General features: G+C 45.3%; 1 protein-coding gene across 1 annotated transcript in view; it reads left to right on the top strand.

Moving 5' to 3' along the window:
• Positions 1 to 21,400, top strand: part of LOC115856175 (F-box/WD repeat-containing protein 10) — a 59,534-nt gene that overhangs the window by 21,995 nt on the left and 16,139 nt on the right. Inside the window, exons 8-15 of the mRNA XM_030862324.3 lie at positions 2,343 to 2,864; positions 4,773 to 4,949; positions 5,963 to 6,166; positions 6,270 to 6,397; positions 7,090 to 7,212; positions 10,445 to 10,554; positions 12,181 to 12,381; positions 18,695 to 18,816. Coding sequence (XP_030718184.3) covers positions 2,343 to 2,864; positions 4,773 to 4,949; positions 5,963 to 6,166; positions 6,270 to 6,397; positions 7,090 to 7,212; positions 10,445 to 10,554; positions 12,181 to 12,381; positions 18,695 to 18,816 — 1,587 coding nt within the window. The remainder of the gene's footprint in view (positions 1 to 2,342; positions 2,865 to 4,772; positions 4,950 to 5,962; positions 6,167 to 6,269; positions 6,398 to 7,089; positions 7,213 to 10,444; positions 10,555 to 12,180; positions 12,382 to 18,694; positions 18,817 to 21,400) is intronic.

Raw genomic sequence — 21,400 nt, 5'->3', positions numbered from 1 at the left:
GGCATCTGTCAGTTAGAGGAGCTCGAGCTGTTAGCACTGACCTCCTTCCCGGCCCAGTTCCTGTCCCCACCCCCACTCTTTACAAGACCTTCACGGCCAACCAACCCAGCGATGACTCACGCTGCCTTTCTCTATCGGTGCCCGGTCGCCAGACGCGGGCGCTAGACATGCTCACGGTATTGCCAACCTTTTGGTTTAATGCGGGGTAGTAATAACAACACCAAGAGCAGAGGCAACTGGCCTCACACATTTGATCTGATGGTAGAAGGTAGCGTAATTTCCATCATCTGCCTTCATCTCCTCCTTCCTCATCATCAGTAAGATGGAGAAACTGAGGCTCAGAGAAGCCAGGCAGGGAGCTCATGATCATCCAGCTCCGTGGTACCAGAATCAGTGTGTGAACCTGGTCCCACCTGAAGTAGCGTTGTCTCAGTGTGTCCTCAAAACTCTTTTCTGGGTTGTCCTACGTTTGCAAGGGCATTTTGGCTGCGGTGGTGAGCTGAGGGGCTATGGTTACGTAGTAGTCTTTCACAGTCATTTTTCCTAATTTAGCAGTATAGCTTTATTAGTTATTTTGAAAAATTTCAAACCTGTGAAAAGCTGAAAGAAGAGAATGATGAACACTCACATGCTCTTCACCCGCTTCACCAGTTATTAGCAGTTTGTTGCATTTGTGCTCTCTTTCTGTGTATGCACATATACACACTGAATATGCGTTGTAGTGTGTGTGTGTGCGTGTGTGCGTATTTTTCTCAGACCTTTTGAAAATTATTTGGAGACACTTCATTCTGAGTACGTCAGCATTTAGGAGTGATTTTCAAGCTGTTTTCTGTGGACTCTCTGGGTTCTCCGGAGCTGCTGCTAATTTAAATTTTGTGGAGTCTGAAGCTGGTGTAAGACAATGTCTGTCATCTTTGGCCTCAGGTGTAGAGGTTTTGTCTTCAGAATAGCCCCGTGGCTCTCAACAACTGCCCTGCTAACAAGTCAACTTTTGAACTTCTAAATTTGTACTAATAGACTATCACTATCTCTATGTTGCATGTTGGGTTTTTTACAGAAGATGTAATTTGCAAACAGGCTTTTGTTACTAAAAAGTTTTGGAAATCTCAGTGAGCCCCTGGTCTCCTTCTGGGTCATCACTGACCATCTTTCGGGGGCCCCGAGGGCCGTGTGTGCTCGCGTGTTTGGCTGTAATGGCCCAAGTCACCACTTCTGAGTGGATCCCAAGCCAGTGCTAAATGGTAATGATCTCATGAAACAGGTAAGTCACTGTCATGTCATTTTTCTTTTCAAAGCTCCACACATACTGTTTCTTCCCATGCATCTCAATGTCTGTACATATGCATGTATAAACATCATAGTGGACATTGATTATGTGGCTGCCCAGAAGAATGATCGCAGTGACAATAATACTGATGACAGTAGGACGATAGTTAGCATTTATTGGGGGCTGAATATGTACCAGGCAGTCTTCTAAGTGCTTTGCATATAATACCCCATTTCATCCTCACGCTGCCTCTGAAGTAGGAACTACTGTTGTTTCCATTTTACAGACGAGGAGACTGAAGCATAAAGGGTTAAGTAATGTGCCCGTGTTCACAGAGCTAGTGAGCAGCTGGGCTGGGGTCCAAACCCAGGAGTCTGACCCCAGACCCCACACTCCGCTCAGCTGTGCTTCCTCCCAGATACCTGGGTTGGTGTGTGATTGAGGCTGGAAGTCCCCCAATATATTCTCAGGCCCACGGACATTTTTTTCCACTAGGGAGTTTTCCCTGCAGAGGTTTCTGGTTAACCTTCTGAAGCAGTTAAGTAACAAATATATATTAAACATTTGTGTTTTCACTTTGATGATGAGTTAAGAAGATGACCATAAACATATTCAAGATCATTCTAACCAAACAGCCATACACAGACGTTTCCATCTAATTTCATATTCACAAATATTTAAAAGTCACTCACAAACAGCAACAATGGAAGCTCAACACCAGGCTCCACGATGTTTTTTTTTTCCCCCCTTTGAAAGGGGTCCATACATTATTTAAATTTGACTACCTCTCTTCCTGTTGTTCTACAAACGATATGACCGGCTCTTTCAGAATATACAGCAACTGCCTCCTCCTGAGCAGCGCCAGGCTTAGGAGATTTACGGTAAAGGCATGTTTCCTAGGAGGTCGGTACGGAAAGCCAGACTCAACGGCAGTTTCTGGGGAGAGCAGCCTTCTGCCCATTGCAGCAGTTTCCTTTTTCTTTGGGAGGAAGAAAAGGCTCAATTGGGATATTTATCAGCCTCTCCTGTTCCTCTGGGGTTTGGTGCAGTTGACAACCGGCAAGGATCAAATGAGCTGGTCGTCTCGGGACCATGGAAAACATGGCATCGAGGCTCAAGAATGCCCCTTATTTTCTATGTGAGAAGGGGAACAATTCTGTCCCCGTGTGCCAGAAGTGTGAGACGTGTGTCCTGGCCTGGAAGATCTTCTCCACCAAAGAGTGGTTCCGAAGGGTGGGCAAGATGTCCCAGAGGAGGTTTCTGGTCAGCATCCTGCAGCAGCTGGATAGCTTGCATTTGTTACACTATTTTCAAAATATCCTTCAGACCACGCAGGGGAAGGATTTTGTCTACCACAGGTCCCGGGTCAACCTCAGCAAGAAGGAGGGGAAAATCATCAAGTCCTCCTTGAACCAAATGCTGGACAAGATGGTGGAACAGAAGATGAGGGAGATTTTGTACTGGTTTGGGAACAGCAGCTACCGGACGAAGACGAATTACACACTCTTGCTGCTGCAGATGTGCGACCCCGAGTTACTGCTCACTGCTGTTGATGTCATCAGAGTCCTGTTTCTGAGAGGGCGGAACGATGCCTCAGGTGAGCGAGTCCACAGGTAGAGACCTAAGGGTCCCCAGAGACCAGGAGGCCAGACTTCAGGAGCCCGTCAAGGAACGGGAGGTGTGGACAAGCTTAGGTAGACGGGGATCTTCCAGATTGCAGAACAGAGCGCTTTGTCCTGACACCTGATCCTGTTGACCGAAGGAGAAGCTGCTGAATGTGACTTCCTTCTAGAAAATTCTAAAAGGACAAATGCAGAAGGAACTTTCAACTGTCAGGCTTTTCAAAGGGATTTCTGCCTCCCTTAGGCCCAGAAGTGGCGGGTCTGCGCCTCTGTTGCTTAATGCTGGGGCGGTTCCTGCTTTAGCGGGTTAGGGGTTGAAGCGGGTTTGAGAAGGTGGTAAGGGGGGTGCTCCTGAGTTGTCTTGCCCTTCGGTTTGCACTGCACGGAAACTAGGCCAAGAGGTCATTCATCCCACTGTGTTCCTTGCTTGCACATAAAATCCAACCTCGACTTGGAGTTTATCCAAGGCTGGAGGTAGTGGAGGGGCCACATAAGGCTGGGGTAGGCGTTCTCAATCGTCGCTTGTATCAGAATCACTGGGAGGGCTTATTAAAACCCAGGTGGCCGGGGTCCTCCCCGAAAGGTCCTGACCCAGCAGGTGCGATGTGGGCCACGAGTCTGCATTTCTAAAAAGTTCCCAGCGGATGCTGCTGCTGGTCTGGTGACCTCACTTTGAGAGCCGGTGGTCTGGGGTGTTGGTGACAAGGTCTTGGACATGTTTGGCCAGCTGGACTGGGGCAGCAAAAGCAACCAGAAAGGAGGCAAGGGACTGGGGGTTGCAGGGGGTCCAGTACGAGAAGCAGAGGATTAGCAGACTGGGACAAGGCTGGGAGAGGGCGTCAGATGGAGGGATTCAGAGGTTGAGCTCTTGAGGGCGGGGAATTCCTGCTGTCCACGAGACCTGGTTTGTGGTCCTGTTTGCAGACTCATAGAATCCCAGGAAAGTTTAAAGCTACGTGACCTTGGGGGCAGTTAGATCCCGTTATATGCCCTTGATTTCTTTGGTGTGTCCAGGAAGTAAAAGAATAATCATCTGGAATGAAGAAGTGGTGGAGAAAATCAGAGGATCCCATAAGTTAGATTAGAGATTGATCAGTCCAGCTCCTTCATTGTATAGGTAAGGAAGTCGAAGTTCAGGGAACCTGAGTGATTTGGCCGTGGTCACCCAGTCGGCCCCCCATCCTGATCATCTCCCATGGGCAATGCTGGCCCCCGGACAGGGGCGGCAGGCTTGAGTAGCCTCATCTGTACACACAGGTCCTCACCCACCACAGGAATCAGCTCCTTGTATTAAAAGTTGTGTAAGTCCAGTTACGGGTTGTGGCAACCTTCCCCTTTTCCTAGGGGAGCTTCTCTCTTAAAAATTAAATTTTCTAGGACTTCCCTGGTCATCCAGTGGTTAAGACTCTGTGCTTCTCCTGCAGGGGGCATGGGTTCGATCCCTGCTGGGGGAAGTTCTGCATGCTGCGCGGTGCGGCCAAAAAGAAAGAAAAAAAATTAAATTTTCTAATTTGATTCAAGGGCATTTATTCATATCATTGAAGAACATGACGCAAAAGCTTCAGAAAAGCAGTCCCTCTTCCAGCTCCTCGCTCTCTCTCTTCCTCTTTCCCTCCCTCTCTCCCTCTCATTCTCTCTCTGTCCTCCTGTATATAGAGCTCTGATGAAGTTTGCAGTGCAGGTGGGCTGGCAAAGGCTAACAGAGGCTTTCTGTGATTTTTATGTAGAAACTCAGAGGCCCCAAATAAAAACAGACATAACTGGCCTGGTCCGTTTTGTGTCGATTAAAAAGAAGGCAGTAGAAATAACACCATCTCTCTCTACCGCTTCCTTTCCACATACCTGTATGGAAGAGCCACTCATCTTGGCCTTTTGTTTTTCAGGGAACGACCCAGACTCCAAGGATGTGCTTTTCGTCCCTGAGAAAGGCCACACGCCCCCGTGCGAGACCTCACAAGTCTGCTGGGCAGCCAGACCCGGGCACACATCCTTCCCGTTCTCCAAAACTACAGGAAAAGCAAGCTTGCACGAAAATGTGTCGTGGGGACCAGCCACTACTGGTAAGTCTGCTGGTAGGAGGAAAGCCGATGGGGAGGGAGTCCCGTGGAGACGGAGGGGCTGGTAGGGCAGCCGTATCTGGGGAGGACGGAGGTGGGCAACTAACATTCCCTTGTCACCTACGAAGTGGGTTGGGCTCTGTGATGTTTATTCCCTCATTTAATCCCACATCTGGTAAAGAGAGAAACAAGGATTAAAATCAGTCAGTGTGGGACTTCCCTGGCGGTTAAGACTCTGCGCTTCCCCTGCAGGGGGTGCGGGTTCGATCCCTGGTCGGAGCTAAGATCCCACATGCTGTGGGGCGTGGCCAAAAGATAAAATCAGTCAGTGTGAGCTTAAGTCCCCTTTTGCCCCAGGCCGGAATCTCTCGGTCCAGCCCCTGACCTCTGGTGTGGGGGGATATGGGGAGGGGCACCAGAATCCAACCCACCAGGAGCTATTTTTCCAGCATTGGATTCAGTCTTGAGGTGGAAACAAAAGCAGTGGGGAATTGGGCCCTGACCTTAGGGCCGTCCTCACTTGGGTTTTGAAGCAAGACATATACACGGAAAAATTACGGGAAACACAAAACAGATTCAGAAACGCTTTTTATACAGAAATTTTCAAGTTTCAAAAGTAGGTAGAACAGTGTAATCATTACCCACATAACCGTCATCCAGCCTCAACAATTATCACCGCCTTACCAATCTTATTTCCTCCAACCCCCTCTTTTGAAATTGTTACTTTTTCTTGTTGGGCTCATTTAGAGGAAACTCCAGACACCATGCCATCTCACCAGCAGGGCAGTTTGGATGCCACAGACATCGACTTGAGCTGGGAACGTTGAAAACTGCTGGTGCGTTTGGTTGGGGAAGCTCTGTTTTCATTTTGGCGGAAGAAATGACCAAACCCCAGTGGCCTCAGGGTAGACCCTGGTGAGCTCTGTTTTGGGGAAAGCTTTTGGCAAGGACTTGCTCTCGGCCCGGAGTCACCCAAAGATGCCCCAACCGTGCCCCCTTCTCCGGCTTTCCTCTAGAAGGACAGTGGAAGAGTTCACTCCAGTATATTTCCGAGATGAATAGGCTGTCTTCTGAAAAAGCAAGCGTGTTCAAAGCAGGCTTGGCCCCCGCCGCCGATGTGCTGGTGGATCTGGAGGCCGTCAGAGAGCTGTCTTCTGGGGTCAGCACATACCGCGACTTCATCCGTCACCTGCCGGTCCATCTCTCCAAGTATATCCTCGGTACACGGGGCCTGTTGGGGGATTTCTCAAGACTCGCCCCCCCCCCACCCGCCACCATCGCAGCGCAGTTGGGAGGTCCCCAGGTCCACCTCTTGTTTTCCAGGTATGCTGGATAAGAACAGCCTGAACAGGTGTGTGTTCGTGAGCCAGCACTGGGCAGTGCTGGCCCAGCAGGTCAGGACCGACCTGTCCATGCAGTCTTTCATCCAGCACCAGATCACCGTACTGCAGGTACTTTCTTTGGGAGGGGACAGCTGTAGACCAGCCTCATGTCTGCACCAGCCTTTCCATCTGCGGTAGACCCTGAGCTGGCCTCCTGCTGCTTCCTCAACTGCCTTTTTGTCCGGACTCCCGATATCCCCATTTACTCTCCCCTTGTTGGTGCATCTAGCAGGGATGACATGTATAGAAACCTCTTGGGAAGACAGAGGCAGAGCCTTTCCGGAGCCTCACAGAGCAGGGAACTTTCCCCAGGCAGCCATATTGCAGCTTGTGCCATATAAGAAAGCCTCGTGTACACAGATGTTTACAGAGCCACAGAGTATTTTTTAGGTTAAAATGCAGTTTTCCCTGGATAGTAACCGTCTCTGGTATTCATACTTCTGTTTCTTGCCAGAAGCCTGACCCTAAATCATGGGTTCCTGGTAGCTTGGATTTTTCCCAGCAGAGGGAGAGGAGGCCTTGAGCCAGGGGACATGCTGGAAGCTGGGAACTGCCCACCATCCTCGCTGGTCCCTCTCCGGATGTTTGGTGGGTGTTACCCTCCTTCAGCCAGTCTACACACACCACTGGCCTAGCTGGCCAGGCCCAGGCCTTCCTTGCCCAGAACTAACCCATCTTTCAGATCTTGCCAAACACTAGTTTTTCCCCTCCTCTTGGAGTGTAGGAACTAAGAGTAGCCATTTTCGGTTCTTTTCCCCCAGGGGTCCTACACCAGGGGAATAGACCCTACTTACGCCAACAAGGTTACTGTCCCAGTTCCTAAGATGGCGGATGACGGGAAGCACCTATGCGTGAAAAATCCGAAACGGAAACTGAGAACGAAGGTGGGTTCCAATGGCACCTGGGGCAAGCGACTGTGGGCGTCGTTTCCTACTGGCCATTGAAGGCTGAAGTCCAGACTCGGCCCTCACATACGGATGTCGGATATGGGAGGATGTAGGATGGGGCATATGACTGTAGGATATGGGAGGCTGTAGGTTAGAGCATATGGATGTAAGGTATGGGAGGGTGTAGGTTAGAGCATATGGATGTAGGGTGTGGGAGGCAACATTCCCTTAGGGAGACCACAGTTGGGTGCTGTGTGTCCTTAAGGGGGCGACTTTCTCTCCTTAAGCCTTAACTACCTCTTCTGTTAAATGAGGGCGCTGATATGGTTGTCTTCTCAGGGTTCTTCCTGACTGCAGCTCCCACGTCAGGTCCTGTGTCCATGGCATCTGTCGTCTAGCGGGGAGCTCAGAGCCAGGAGCAATGTCAGGATCGCTGGGGTTTTCCTCGCCACCTCTGTCCCTGCCTTGAGAGGCTGCAGGGGGGTCTGTCGCTCGGGATTGAGGACATGAGGGCAGGGCTAGGGCCGTCCCCAAACGTCCAGGGTCCAGAATGAATTAAGCTTTCCGACCTTTCACTTCCAGGTTCATTCTGGTTCTAGGACGGAAGGAGAGCGTTACTTAGCCTCAGACCTCTCTGCAAAACCTTGGGTAGTAACAAAAAAAGTGCCATGTTTCAGATGGGAGACTCTGAGCTCTGGGTTCTGCCTATTCAGGCGTGGTGGTCGTTCTCCAGACCATTGGACTCCTGTCACCTCCTCTCTGCTCAAGGGCCTTCTATTTTGAAATCTATGCATAGGAAGACTGTGCAGTTTCAATTAGAAGTTGAGAAAGAGAAGGGTCCAGTTCTCATGTCTGTAGAGGCCGTTCTGGTCACACAAAGGAGGGAGGGGGGGCGGGGAGGGCAGCAGGATGATGGGACCGTGGTGACTCTGGGGGGTCCAGTCAATACTCAGGTCCAGCTGAGCATTGCCACAGGAGACTGTGCACCCCGGCTTCCCAGGCTGCCTGAGCTTTCAAGGGAAGTGAGAAATCTGAATTATCACGGGACAACTCTTGCTTTTCTTTAATGCAGGCAACCAATTAAAAGCATTAAAAAAAAACCCCAAAACTACATGGGCCAAAGAAAGCACATTTGTGGGCCTGCAATTTTTGAAATCTTTGAGTTGGCCCCTCCACTCATTTTATAGAAGAAGAAACAGAGTGTCAGGCCTCCACTGGAGGGAAAGAGACATAAGTTCAAGGCTGACCCGCTCTTTCCAAGCCCGTCGTTCTGTTAAGTGTAACACAGCCAGCACCCTTCTTCCTTAGGTGATGTAGCTAGTAATTGCCAGACAAACAAGGACTACCCGGACAGTGTTTGCTGCTTAGAAATGTATAATTAATTTAAGAAAAGAAAGAGAAACAGGTAAAGGTATGGAGACCGGTAGGGAGGCAGTGGGACTCAGCAGAGAGCGGGCTGCTGGGAAGAGGCCGAGGCGAGTGGCGAGTGCTTCCGGGGGTGGTGGCTACAGCGGGTACTGCCTGTGCTTGATTTCTGTGATCTACTTGATCTACTTGGTCCTCACAACGGGTCGGGTGGACAGCGTTGCTCCCAGTGTGTGGGTGTGGAAATGAGGCTGTGCTGTTAGAATACTTGCCCAAGGTCTCCTGGCTGGTCATGGCAGAGCTGGGATTCGAACCCAGATCTTTTTCACCCCATCGACTCCACCGAGTAGCCTCCAGGCTCTCAAAGCTCAGTGGGTAGGCGAGAGCCAAGGAATTCCAACCTGGGCTGTGAGAAGCCAGGGAAGCCTCGTTTAATTCACGGCAGGATATCAGAGCTGCCTGAACACGCGAGGGGGAGCAGGCTGATGGATTCTTCTGGGGAGAGACTTCTATGTGGACGTCGGGACCTAGTGAAAGATCGAGAAGGAGGATGGGCTGAGGAAGAGTGGATGGGCATGGAAGAGAAGGCTGAGGTTGGGAAGGAAGACAGGTCCCCAGACACAGACGTCGTGCTGTGGTCCTCTTTGCTTTCATCATAAACTCACCTTGTCTTATCGGTTTCCTGTTAGTGTGATTGCTATTTCCTGCTTTTTGAGGTTGAAGAAAATGAGGCTGGGAAGAAGACTGGAACTGGAATTCCAGTTGAGTCATCTATACCAGAGTTTAGCATCCCTGGAGGGCCATAGCTACTCAGAAAGTGTGTGATGAAGGGAGGGAGTGGGGAGGGAGGAAGGAAGGAAGGAAGGAGGGAAGAAGGAAGGAGGGAAGGAAGGAGGGAAGGGAAGGGAGGGAAGGAGGGAGGAAGGAAGGAGGGAAGGGAAGGAGGGAGAGAGGAGGGAGGGAGGATGGAAGGAGGGAAGGAAGGAAGGGAAGGAGGGAGGAAGGAAGGAGGGAAGGAGGAAGGAAGGAAGGAGGGAAGGAAGGAAGGAAGGAGGGAAGGAAGGAAGGGAAGGAGGGAGGAAGGAAGGGAGGGAGGAAGGAGGGAGGGAAGGAAGGAAGGAGGGAAGGAGGAAGGAAGGAGGGAAGGAAGTGAGGGAAGGAAGGAAGGGAAGGAGGGAGGAAGGAAGGAGGGAAGGAAGGAAGGGAAGGAGGAAGGAAGGAAGGAAGGAGGGAAGGAAGGAGGGAAGGAAGGAAGGAGGAAGGAATGTTGGAAAGGGACGGGGAACACCCCTGTTGAGACCTGATAAAATTGATTTCCCCTCTCTGAGGCTCAGATGCATCATCTGTAAAATGGTGGGAATACTTTGTGGGGCAAGTGATGTACTTTGTGAGGCAACTGTAAGGAGAAATGAAGGTTGCAGATGTATGAAAACTTTGACACACAAGTGCTTAGAGCGTGCAACAGGAATTTCACATGTGACTTGAGTTCCCACGAGTACGCTCTGTACTGTCTCGTGCACACACAACAGGAACTCGAAACCCCGGCTTCTGTGAAATGGGCACCAGTGACTTTATTTTGTGTGCATCCTGGTCGTGAGCTCATTTTTGGAAAAGTTGTGCTATCAGCAGCATCGGAAGTTCACAGAATCAGAGGTAGAAGAAGGGTCAGGACCTTCAACTCAGTATTTTCTCACCCAGGGGTTCCTTTTGCTCACGGGTCCCTCCCCATCACCACATAGCAGTGGCCACAGCCTGAAGAGAAGGAGCTCTTGGGCCCCTGTACCCTCGCCATGGGAGAGTCATAGGGATGTGTGTCTGGGGTCAGGTTGCTGCCGTCCTTTGACTGTAAGTGTTCCCTTGTTAGAATGACTACAACCTGTGGACCGCATACCAGAACCAGGAAACTCAGCAGGTGCAGATGGAGGAGAGGAATGTCTTCTGTGGCACTTATAACGTCCGCATTCTCTCTGACGTGTAGGTACTGTGGTCAGAGCCCAGGTCTCCAGGGACCCCTGAACTACCCACACGGGCATCTGAGGACTCCCATGACCTTTGCTCACTTGGAAAGGCAGTCCTTCCTCACCTCAAGCCCCAGCCTCACACCCACATGAGATCCCATTTGGAGAATAGGTGCTTGATATTTGCACCATTCTTGGCATTGGGTGGAGGTCGCTCTCCCCTTATAAATTTTCTGTACACTGACCAACAAGCTTTTGCACAATTCACAGGCATGAAATCTTTTCAAAAAACATCTTTATTGTTTAATTCTTATTTTAGAAGTAATATATCCTTACTGGAAAAAAAATCCAAAAAATGCCAGGAAGTGTATAGAGGAAAGGAAAGCTCTCCTACAATCTTGTCACATAGAAATGACTACCATTAATATCGATGTCTACCCTAGAACTTTTTCTTTGCCTCTATAAATACATATTTTAAATAGAAAGGGGGCTATGCTATACATAGTTCTGTAACCCACTCTGGCAAGGTACTGTGAATGTCTTTCCATGTTAAACATGAAAATGGTATTTATGATAACTACCTAGTGTGGCATCGTTTGAATATGCCGTAAGAAGACCCTTTAATAGGCAACTTTCTTCCATACTTTAGACCTAGGACTTCACTCTTTATTCATAAAGTTTTGTGAAGACCATCATTGTTCTATTTTTGTCTGTGAACCTTACTAACAAATTGCTTCTTGACCAGCCAGTAGGGGGAAGACAGAGCAGATGGGAAAAGGCAGAGCTGAGATTTTATAGATAGTATGGTGATACGTGCTCTTTAGAAGAGAAGATGACTGGTTGAACTCTAGATAGGACAAATGGAATGAGGACAAAAACGTCAGGAATTGCTTCTCATATTTAGAGTGACTTTATATCCCTGTTTACTGAAACAATTCGATTTTACTCTGTGGTCCTCAAATAATTAACAATAGTGTCCCCTTTCACAATAAAAAAACTCAGTTTGGACAATAAATTATTTGGTCATTCTGCTCATATTTTATCTATTTGCTAATAATCTTACGATTGGAAAATTAATTCAACTCACCCTGTTTTGTTAGACTGTAAGCTCATTGAGGGCAAGGTCCATTCATATCTTATTCATCTATCTTTGTATTTCCCATTAGCACCTGTTATCCCAGGACTTTGCCCCTAATATATGCTCACTGGATATTGGTTAAGGGAAAAAAGAAAAACAGCAAAAAACCAACAATGGGACATGCAGTGGGTACAGGGCTTCCCAAGTGTGTTCCTCTGAGGTTTTCCATGAAAAAAAGGTTTCCGTGGTCAAATAAGGTGGGAAATGCTGCATACTCTGTTCTGTGTCTTGATGATTTATCATACATTAGCAGAAATTATTAAAATAGTTTTGCCTTTTGTGTTTAGGTTTTAAATCTGTTTGAAATGGATTTTTGTTATGGTGTGAGGTGGGGCTCCATCAGGAACCATTAACATTAGGCCTTGCCTTCTGCTATATCCCTTGTTGGAAGGCCCTGTATTTTCCATTATAGTATTGCTGCAGGTGAAAGGCACTGTGCTAAGTGAGTTCTAGGAAGGACACTAACTCTTCTCTCCACGGATCATCCTTTTTCTGGCAACTCAGGTGGGACCGAAGCAGAGTCGTCCACTATTCTGGGGGACATTTGTTAGCTGTGTCATCCAATCGGAAGATCCAGCTTCTGGACATCGTACAGATAAAACACATACCCGTCAAGTTCCGAGGCCACACTGGGAGTGTCCGTACCCTCTTCTTGTGTGAGGAGGAAAACTTTCTCCTGAGCGGGAGTTATGACCTGAGTATCAGGTAAGTGGTCCACGAAAGCTGTGGTCCCCAGCCTGCTGAGGCCTAAATGCAGCTTGTGGAAAGAGCATGCATGCTTTTACCTTTTTGTATTTATGCAAAAGTTATCCTAAATTACACTGACTTTTAGAATAACCCACTTTTTTTTTGGCAAGATAAAAACCAAAAACTTGTATATTGTTTAAACTTTGGGTGAGATAGATGTATAGCAATTATCAGATCTATTTTCTAGCTGAAGGCTGTGACTCAAAAAGTATTTTCTTTAGCATTATTAGGTGAAGGCATAATTTATATATATTTTTATAGATTTCTTCAGGGGAAAGTAGTTTTTTGTGGGTATGGAAACCAAATAGTGTTAAATATATATATAAGTATAAATATATATATATATATATGTATATTTTTAAACAATCTAATGAACACCCATGTGCTCATTACTCAGGCCAGGAAATAGGGTGTTACCATTCCCTAAATCCCCTATGTGCCTTTCTCTTATTCCTTCTTTCTTCCTCCCAACCAGAGGTAATGTTATCCTGAATTTTATACTAATTATTCCCTTGTATTTCTTTATAGTTTTGCTACCTATTTATATATATGCTGATATATTAATTACTTTTGTCCATTCTTGAACTTAACATACATGGAATTGTATCTTAAAAGTTCATCTGTACTTGATTCTTGCACTGAACTGTGATTTTGAGATTCATTTGTAGGTTGTAGGTAGCAGTAATTAATTTATTTTCACTGAGATACAGTATTTTATTAGATGAATACATCATAGCTCGTTTATGTACTCTTCTGTTGGTGGATATTTGCATTGTTTATAGTTCTTTATTCTTTCAAAGAGAACTGCCACAGACATTCCTGTATGTGTCTCCTGATACCCATGTGCATGAGTTTTTTTATTTTTTATTGAGGTATAATTGACATAAAGTGTTAGTTTTAGGTGTACGATATAATGATTTGATATATGCATGTATTGCAAAATGATTACCACAGTGAATTTAATTATATCCATCACTACACATAGTGACAGTTTTTTTTTTTGTGATGAGAACTTTCAAGATCTACTCTCTCAGCAACTTTCAAACATACAATACAGTATTGTTGGCTTGTTTTTCTGTTCTTGCATCAAAACCGCCTTTTTAAAAAAGATAGATTTTATAGAGCAGTTTTAGATTCACAGCAAAATTGAGAGGAAGGTGCAAAGGTTTCCCATATACCCTTTGCCCCATTCTCAAGATACCCCATCAGAGTAGTACATTCGTTACATTTGATGAACCTTCACTGACACATCATAATCACCTAAAGTCCATAATATACCTTAGGGTTCATGCCTGGTGGTGTACATTCTGTGAATTTGGACAAATATATAGCGACGTGTATTCATCATTATAGTATCATACAGAGTATTTTCATTGCCCTAAAAATCCTCTATGCTCTGCCTATTCATGCTTCCTCCTAACCCCTGACAACCATAGATCTTTTTACTGGCTCCATAATTTTCCCTTTTCCAAAATGTCATATAGTTGGAATTATACAATACGTAGCTTTTTCAGATTGGCTTCTTTCACTTAGTCATATGCATTTAAGGCTCCTCTGGGTCCTTTCATAGCTTGATAGCTCATTTCTTCCTTATGCTGAATAATATTCCACTTTCCGGATGGACCACAGTTTATTTATTCATTCATCTACTGAAGGACATCTTGGTTGCTTCTAAGTTTTGGCTGTTATGAGTAAAGCTGCTATAAATATCCATTTACAAGTTTTTAGTGTGGACATAAGTTTTCAGATTCTTAGGGTAAATATCAAGGAGAACAATTGCTAGATTACATGGTAAAGTATGTTTAATTTTGTAAGAAATCTCCAACTGTCTTCCAACGTGGCCGCATCATTTTGCTTTTCTACCAACAATCAATGAGAGTTCCTGTTCCTTCACATCCTCACCAGCATTTGGTGTTGTCAGTGTGCTGGATTTTGGCCATTCAGATAGGTGTGTAGTGGTGTCTTGTTATTTTTTTTGCATTTCCCTGATGACCTGAGACGTGGAGTATCTTTTGGGGATGTCTTCTTTGGTGAGATGTCTGTTAAAATCTTTGGCCCATTAAAAAAAATTGAAGTATATTTGATTTACAATATTGTGTTAGTTTCAGGTGTACAGTAAAGCTGAAATACATACATATATATATATTTCAGATTATTTTCCATTATAGGTTATTACAAGATATTGAATATATTTCCCTGTGCTATACAGTAAATCCTTATTGTATATGTAGTTTATGTATAGTACTTTGAATCTGTTAGCCCCATCCTCCTAATTTATCCCTCCCACACTCCCTTTACCCTTTGGTAACCATAAGTTTGTTTTCTATGTCTGTGTGTCTGTTTCTGTTTTGTATGTAGATTCATTTTTATTATTTTTTAGAGTCCACATGTAAGTGATATCATATAATATTTGTCTTTCTCCATCTGACTTACTTCACTAAGTATATTCTCTAGGTCCATCCATGTTGCTGCAAATGGCAATATTTTGTTCTTTCTCATGGTTGAGTAATAGTCCATTGTGTATATATATATATATATATATATATATATATATATATATATATATACCACATCATCTTAAGCCAGTTATCTGTTGATGGGCACTTAGGTTGTTTCCATGACTTGGCAATTGTAAATAGTGTTGCTATGAACATTGGGGTGCATGTATCTTTTCGAATTAGAGTTTTCATTTTTTCCAGATATATGCCCAGGAACGGGATTGTTGGATCATATGGTAGCTCTATTTTTAGCTTTTTAAAAGGAACTTCCATACTGTTTTCTACAGTGGCTGCACTGTGGAAAAGTGCAGTGTAGGCAGGTTCCCTGTCCTCCACACCCTCTCCAGCATTTATTACTTGTAGACTTTTTGATGATGGCCATTCTGACTGGTGTGAGGTGATACCTGATTGTGGTTTTGCTTTGCATTTCTCTAATAACTAGCGATGTTGAGCATCTTTTCATGTGCCTGTTGGCCATTTGTATGTCTTCTTTGGAGAAATGTCTATTTAGCTCTTCTGCCCAGTTTTTGTTTTGTTTGTTTATTTTCTTTTTGTTGAGTTCTGAGAGTTCTTTGTGTGTTTTGGATAATAGTCCTTTATCACATGTGTCTTTTGCAAATATTTTCTTCCAGTCTGTGCCTTGTCTTCTCATTTTCTTGACATTATCTTTTGCAGAGTAGCTATTTTAAATTTTAATGGAGTCCAGTCTATCAATTCTTTCTTTCATGGGTCATGCCTTTGGTGTTGTATCTAAAAGTCATTGCCATACCCAAGGTCATAGTTTTCTTCTATGTTATCATCTAAGAATATTATAGTTTTGTGTTTTATGTTTAAGTCCGTGATCCATTTTGAGTTAAATTTTGTGAAGGATGTAAGGTCTGTGGCTAAATTCTTTTTTCTTCTTCTTTTTTTTTTTCATGTGGACGTCCAGTTGTTCCAGAACCATTTGTTGGATAGACTCTCTTTGCTCCATTGTATTACCTTTGCAATCAGTTGACTGTACTTACATGGGTCTGTTTCTGGGTTCTCTGTTCTGTACCATTGATCTATTTGTCTATTCTTTCACCAATACCACACTGTCTTAAGTACTATAGCTTTGTAGTGAGTCTTGAAGTCAGGTAGTGTCAGTTCTCCAACATTATTCCCCTCTTTCAATATTGTTTTGGCAATTCTGGGTCTCATGCTTCTTCCTATAAACTTTAGAATGAGTTTTCAATATCCGCAAAATAACTTGCTAGGATTCTGATTGGGACTACCCTGTTTTGTTTTGTTTTAAAGATTTTTTTAAGTTGTTGTTGTTATTTTTGATGTTTTCATATGTGATGGTGGGGCAAGTTTTACATTTCACTTTCCTTTTTTTTATATAACTTAGCTATGGTATATATTTTTTGAGTTTTTAGGGTAAGTTTACCGACTTGAAAAATCTAACTAGACTTTCAATTGGAGTTGCATTGAATTTATAAACAATTTGGGCAACACATTCATTTCTTTGTTCTTTCTTAGAACTTAAAACTTTTTCTTTATAAAAGTCTTGTGTAGTCTTATTTAATACTTGTAAACTATATAATTTTGTTGCTATTTTGAGTGGTATCTTATTTTCATTTATATTTTAAAGTTGGTTATTGCTGGTATTGAGAAATGGTATTGATTTTTATAGGTGGATCTTGTATCCAGCAACCTTGCTAACCTCTCCTGCTAACCTCAAAGTATGTATGTTGGTTTGGTTTTTCCATGTAGATGATCTCATCAACTGGAAATAATGGCAATATATTATCTTCTTTTCTGAAACTTACACTTTTTTCTTTTTCTTTCATTCTAACTTTGCCTTGGCCTTACAGTTAAGCAGTAGCTGTGAAAGCCATCTTTATCTTTTTCCCCTTTTTGAAGGGAGTACATCTGTTTTTTCTCCATTAAGCATAATGTTTGCCGTTATGACTTTCTTTTATAAGTTTGCTAAGGCAAGGAAGTCCCTTCCATTCCTATTTTTCTGAAAGTGTTTCTCAAATATCAATACCTTTTCTGCATGAATTACGAAGACAACCTGGACATGTGGTTGGCCATGTTGCTAGAAACAGAAGTTCAAAACATGCTTTTTGGGACTTCCCTGGTGGCACAGTGGTTAAGAATCCGCCTGCCAATGCAGGGGACATAGGTTCGAGCCCTGGTCCATGAAGATCGCAAATGCCGCAGAGCAACTAAGCCTGTGCGCCACAACTACTGAGCCTGCGTTCTACAGCCCATGAGCCACAACTGCTGAGCCCACGTGCCACAACTACTGAAGCCCGCAGGCCTAGAGCCCGTACTCTGCAACAAGAGAAGCCACTGCAATGAGAAGCCTGCGCACCACAACGAAGAGTAGCCCCTGCTCGCCACAACTAGAGAAAGCCTACGTGCAGCAACGAAGACCCAACACAGCCAAAAAGAAATTTAAAAAAAAATGCTTTTTTTTCAGACCAGGGACATTGTTGAACGCACTGTGGGTGCGGAGCAGGCTCTGACGAGCAGGTAAAGCCATAGGACCTTTAGGAATATTAGAAGGAAAAGCCTAACAAATCTAAAGAAAAACAGAACCAAAAAAACCATTTACTAATCATTTATTATGTGCCAAGTCTCATAATAACTATGAGGTAAGTACCATTATTATCCCCAATTTACAGATGACGAAACTGAGGTACAGAGTGATTCAGTAACTTATTCGAGATCACACAGCTAGTAAGTGATGGACCTGGGATTGGACCTCAGGCAGCCTGGCTCCGGAGCCCACCATCTTGACATTATATTGATACTTTGTACTGTCATAAAGGCATTTGGCTGAAGTGGAAGTTAGTATTAATGATAGTTGAGAGACCTCAGGCAGGTTTGCGTATTAAAAAACAGTGTGACTCTGGGAATTACCTTTCGGTCCAGGGATTAGGACTCTGTGCTTTCACTGCCAAGGGCACCGGTTCAGTCCCTGGTCAGGGAACTAAGAACCCACAAGCTGCGTGGCCAAAAAACAGACAAAAACAAACAAACAAAAAAACAGTGTGACTCATACACGTTCCCACGTTATCTCTTAGATATGCTTTAGAAATGCACATAAAATATTCTAGTGGCTCTGGGTCAATTGTTGTGTTGTTCTTGTTTGAAGGTCAGCTCTACCACTGAATCAGTGCCACGGATTCTGAGCCTGGTGACCATTCTAGGGACCCTTCCACCTAATACAAGCTAACAGTTATCAATTATTTTCTACTCACTGCTCATTTTTCTAGTGTTACATGCATTATTGCAGAGTTTCTCAACCTCAGAAGCATTGACATTTGGGGCTGGAAAACTCTCCCTGTGGGGGGTCATCCTGTGAATTGTAGGATGTTTAGCAGCGTCCTTGGACCTTGCATGCTAGATACCAATAGCACCTCCCTACCAACTTGTGACAACCAAAAATGCCTGCAGACATTGTCACAGGGGATGGAAATCACCCCTGGGGGTATAAATCACCCCGGTTGACAGTCACTATGTTAGTGTATTTAATTCTTCCCAAAAACCCTGTGAGGTAACTACTATTATTATCATCTCCATTTTATCAATGGGGAAATGAAGCTTACTCAGAAATTAAGTAACCTTCCCAAAGTTACAGCTAATAGGCCCTGCAACTGGGATTCAGATCCAGGCCTTGGTCATAAAACTCTGCTGCCTTCCAACTCCCTATTGAACTCTATACCGTCTGATCCCTTGGGCCCTCAGAAAATCTCAAAAACTTATTATTATTATTTTTTTTGGCCTGATTCCTGCAGATACTGGGATCTGAAGAGTGGGGCTTGCAAACGCATCTTCAATGGCCACCAGGGGACTATCAGTTGCATGGATGTGTGGAAGAACAAGCTCGCATCTGGAGCAAGAGATTGCCAGGTAAAAGGTGAGAAAGAAACACCTCCACCTCTCTAAGAAGTTTCCCCAAATCCATGGGTTGCCAAAGGACTTGTTTTGCTCATTTCTATGAGCGGTCGTTTATCCTTTCAACCGTCCATGTATCCATTGGCCCATTCACTGAACAACTATTGATTGAATGCCAGGTGCTGTGCTAGACGGTAAGGAAAAAAGCGCTTATGATATGGCCCTTCCGACGTGGCTTTTTATTTCCCCAAGAGTCTCATGGTCTTCTAATGGACACACACTTAGAAATATATAATGGGGGATTCTAGTAAATATGTGAATGATAACAGTTGCCATTCATTGAGTACTAACCTTGAGACAGGCACTGTGATAGGTGCTTTGCATACATTATCTTATTTAACTCTCACAAGAATCCTATGGGTTGACTGTAATTTTAAATTACAATCCATTTTAAAAAGAAGAGAATAAAAAGAGGGAGAGAGGAAAAAAAAGAATCCTATGGGATGGATGCAGATAAGGAATCCACAACTCAGAAAAACAACTTGCCCCAAATCAAAGCTACTAAGTAGTCGGGTGGGGATTTGAACCCAGGGCTGTCTGGCTCTAAAACGTGTGCTCCAATGAGCTTGTGGGGTACTAAGGGACCGTAGATATAAGGGTAAAAGGGAAAGCACTGCAGGCAGGGTGCTTTTTGAGTGTGATCTTGAGGAGTAGTTCTACACGCAGAGGGAGAGTGTAGAGCATTCCAAGCAGAAGGAACACCTCAGGCAAATCACAGAATATTGAAAAAAATGAAGAATTTGGGGAATTTCCCTTTGCTCTGTACAGCTGGGCTGCAGCGTGTGGTGTTGGAGATCAGGCGGATACGTTTGTCTGGGGCCAGATAGTCAAGGGCCTTCTGCGTCGTGGTTGGCAATTGAACTTTATTCTATAAGACGTGGGGGCCGGTAGATGCGTTTTAAGCTGAGGATTGATATGATGAAATGTGTATTCGAGAAAGATTGATCTGGTGATATCGTGGAAGAAGGATTTGGAGAGGTGGTGACTCCGGGGGACAGCGGGCAAGTTAAGGGACTTACTCAGTCTAGAGAACCTGTGATGTCTTCAGAATATCCGAGAACAGGCAAGTGTGAAGACAACAGATGGATGCGAGTTTACACGAGATGGTACAAAGAGAAGGGAGACTTCTAGAAGGAGAACTGGCGGGACTTCAACACTAGCTGGAGATGAAAAGGGAGAGAGGAGGGCAAAGGGTGAGGCCAGACTTTATAACGCAGGCCTCTGAGTATCTGGAAGTACGGCTGATGGAAACGGGGCTTCAGAGGAAGAGTTGGGTGGGGGAGGGAAGCAGGAGGGGGTGAAGGCTTCCATTTTGGACACGTTGAGTGTGGCAGGCAGGAGGATGGCCGACCAGAGATGGTCACGTTCTAATCCCAGACACCGGCGTCTGTGTCATCTTGTGCCTCGCATGGCAGAAGGGACTTTGCAGAGGTACTGAAGTTAAGGACCTTAAAATGGGAAGACGCTCCCGGGTTGTTGGTGTGGGCCCATGGGTGATCACGTGGATCTATAAAAACAGACATTTTCTTACCTGTGATCAAAGGGAGTCATGACTATGAAGAGTGGTCAGAGAGATACAGTGTTGCTGGCTTTGGAGATGGAGGAAGGGGGTCGTGAGCCACGGAATGTGGGTGACTCCTAGAAGGTGGAAGAGGCAAGGAAATGGGTTCCTTCCCGCCCACCCCCCAGAGCCTCCATACACGCACACAGCCCTATTGACGTCTTGATTTTAGCCTTGCGAAGTCGTGCCGAACGTCTGTAAGATAATCCATTTGTTGTTTTCAGACACGAAGCAGGTGGTAATCTGTTACAACAGCAATGGGAAGCTAACACGTTGAGCGTGGGATTACCGCGGACATCCGGGGGAGGGCAGCAGGAGGTGGATGCAGCCCCAGATGGGTCAGCTTGGTGGTTACCAAGTAACAGTGAAAGGGGGAAGCCCCGGATGTGGGTGGGATTTCCTTCGCAGAGCAGGAGGAAAGAGTGAAAGAGAAGAGAAGCCAGGGCCTCAGGAACCCACAGCATGTTAGGTGTGGGTGGAGGAAAGTGACGGGAAAGGGACAGTGGGCTGGTGGGACACACACGGATGCTCAGAGCTGCCTGGGAAGCCTTACTCCCTACCTCTTTGCCCTCCCCAACTGACTGAGCGTCTCATTGCCGTGATTGCTTTGAGGGGTGGAGCAGAAAGGATGAAGGATGAGGCTCTGAAGATGGAAGGGTGGATGTGACCTCCCACTCACCTGAGAGAGTCCTGTGGGCCGCCAGCAGGGCTATAGGGCAAGGGGAGTTAGGCCCTCACCTCTGGTGCAAAATTTAAGGGGATAGAAAAAAAAACTCAGTGATCAAGATGGTTATTTTAATGCAATACTTTAAAAGTCAAAATTAACGTGCAAAATACACAATGAAAAAAGTATCCGAAGGTCTCTCACTCCAGCCTAATCCTGGCCCCAGCTACCAGCCAGCCTGCTTGGGCTCTTCCCACCTTCCTGGGTTACCAAAATAGAACAAAAAGGAGACAATGAGAGACCTGAAGGGTACCCCCCCGC

This window comes from Globicephala melas, chromosome 20 (assembly GCF_963455315.2).
Source record: "Globicephala melas chromosome 20, mGloMel1.2, whole genome shotgun sequence".
NCBI classification, from domain to species: Eukaryota; Metazoa; Chordata; class Mammalia; order Artiodactyla; family Delphinidae; genus Globicephala; species Globicephala melas.
This window is presented reverse-complemented; position numbering and strand designations above follow the sequence as displayed.